A 1,802-nucleotide genomic window follows, 5' to 3' on the forward strand; every position below is an offset into this window, starting at 1 on the left:
GGTAGGGAAAAGCCCTTGCGTCTCACCAGCATCAGCGATGTTCATGAGCCTGCTGCGTTCCAGCGGAGGGGCCCATTTTGCCCAGAGCGTGTACTGAGCTGGAAATATCACTCCCTGTGAAGGATAACAGGGTGTATGGAGGGAAGGGACAGAAGGAGTGCAGCCAGGGTTAACCAGAGCAGGTTGCGTAGCCTGGCAGCACCTGGCGCCACGACTGACCTCAGCCAAGCCCAGCAGCGCCTGCAGCCCAACGAGGAAGCTCACACCGAGCTCTGCTGCTTGGGGCATGAGGAGGGTGAGCATGGAGGAGAGCAGGAGCCCGCTTCCTAGGACGGGTTTCCCCCCAAACAGCCCTGAGCAGTACCCGCCCAGTGCCTGTGTGAGGCCGTAGCCATAGAAGAAGGAGCTGAGGACGATTCCTTGAGTCTCAGCGCTCCAGTTGTACACGGGAGCCTGGAGGAGACAGAACATATCTGTCAGAGAGAGATCTCTGTTTTCCAGGCACAGACTCCTCCAGAAGGGGAGAAGCAACCAGGAAGCGCAGCCCTGAGTACCACAAACAGCTCTCTGCTCCTTCACCCCCCTTGTCCTCGAGGCTTTTCTCTGCTGCTTCCAGGTCTGTCCTCATGCAAAAACAAGAGTGGACTCAGCCTGGAAAGTGTCTTTCAGTTATCTGCAACGGTTTTCCACTTACATCCTGAGCAAATCCTGGGTAGGAGCTGCGGAGAGCGCTGCCGGACGAGGCATGGGGATGGCTGCTGTTAGTCATGGCGACGATGGCGATGCTGAGGCTGACCCGGAGCGCGTATGCCACGAAGAGAGAGACGTGCAGGACCAGGGCCAGGCCCCAGCGAGCGGAGCAGAGCCCTGTGGAGGGAGAGCGCCCACAAACCAGGGCCACGGGTTAATTCTTATCCCTTCCTACAGATTCCTGCCACCACTAATGGCCCTTTCCAGGTACCCTCCAGACATCTACCGCTGAGCCCCTGCCCTCCTCCTTTGCAGGGATGGCAGTTTGTGTCTCCAGAAGGAGAACAGAGGGGCAGGAAGGCAAGGAGACTTGCCCAAGGGTGGAGGGGACACATCGAAGCCTGAGGTTGCTGGCTCGCAGGCCCTGCTGAGGCCGCACTTCAGCCCGCTGCTCCCCAGGGAGCAGATTTACCTGTGGGGGAGGAGGGCTGCTGAGCAAGCAGAGGGGCTTCATCCTGCTCGGCCCCTGGCCCGGGCCCTGCCTGCGCGTTGTCCACGTGGCGCTGCATCCTCTCCTACCTGCGATGCCGCTGCCTGTTTCTCCTCGGGATAACGTCCAGCCCTGTTGGGAAGCGAATCTTGAACGTCAGCAAACACAGAAGCAGCCAGGCAGTGACTCCTGGTATTTCCGCCCAGCGCCATTGCCGGCACGGCCAGAGCGGAGCTGGCTGCCGGTTGCAGACGCCTGCACTGCTGGCACATGGCTTGGTGAGCGCAGTGATTTACAGCAGCCTCACACGGCCTCATTCGCATCCGTGGTTTATAACCCTCGATCATAAGAGCCTGGCAGGGCAACGGGGTCTCTCCCACCCCGGGGTGCTCCTGCAGATGCCCCGGGGGCACCCACTGCCCTCCCTCGGCTGTGCAAAGGGAGGCTCCTTCCCTGCCCCGTCCCATCCCCCCGGGGTAGCTCACGTACGGGGAGAGGTGTCTCCCCCAGCCCCGAGGGGACCGACGGAGTCGTGGGCCTCCTGGCTGCGTTTCCCGAGACGGGGAGCGGCTACACCACGTGCTGCGGCGGGATTTGGGATTTCAGGGACCTGGGCAGGCTG

The 1,802-nt window shown here is 61.5% G+C and overlaps 2 protein-coding genes across 2 annotated transcripts in view; one reads left to right on the forward strand and one right to left on the reverse strand.

Moving 5' to 3' along the window:
- The window catches only part of LOC104134970 (sodium-dependent phosphate transport protein 3-like), a 4,540-nt gene extending 3,011 nt beyond the window's left edge, over nucleotides 1–1,529 (reverse strand). Inside the window, exons 1-4 of the mRNA XM_009648574.2 lie at nucleotides 1,163–1,529; nucleotides 695–867; nucleotides 220–453; nucleotides 27–114 (exon numbers count right to left, since the gene is read on the reverse strand). Coding sequence (XP_009646869.1) covers nucleotides 27–114; nucleotides 220–453; nucleotides 695–867; nucleotides 1,163–1,259 — 592 coding nt within the window. The 5' untranslated portion in view covers nucleotides 1,260–1,529. The remainder of the gene's footprint in view (nucleotides 1–26; nucleotides 115–219; nucleotides 454–694; nucleotides 868–1,162) is intronic.
- PPT1 (palmitoyl-protein thioesterase 1) overlaps nucleotides 1,275–1,802 on the forward strand; it is a 6,203-nt gene continuing 5,675 nt past the window's right edge. Inside the window, exon 1 of the mRNA XM_009648575.2 lies at nucleotides 1,275–1,458. Within this exon, the coding sequence (XP_009646870.1) occupies nucleotides 1,275–1,458 (184 nt within the window). The remainder of the gene's footprint in view (nucleotides 1,459–1,802) is intronic.

The sequence above is a fragment of the Egretta garzetta genome, unplaced genomic scaffold (genome assembly GCF_000687185.1).
Source record: "Egretta garzetta isolate BGI_Z169 unplaced genomic scaffold, ASM68718v1 scaffold101, whole genome shotgun sequence".
In the NCBI taxonomy this organism is placed as follows: Eukaryota; Metazoa; Chordata; class Aves; order Pelecaniformes; family Ardeidae; genus Egretta; species Egretta garzetta.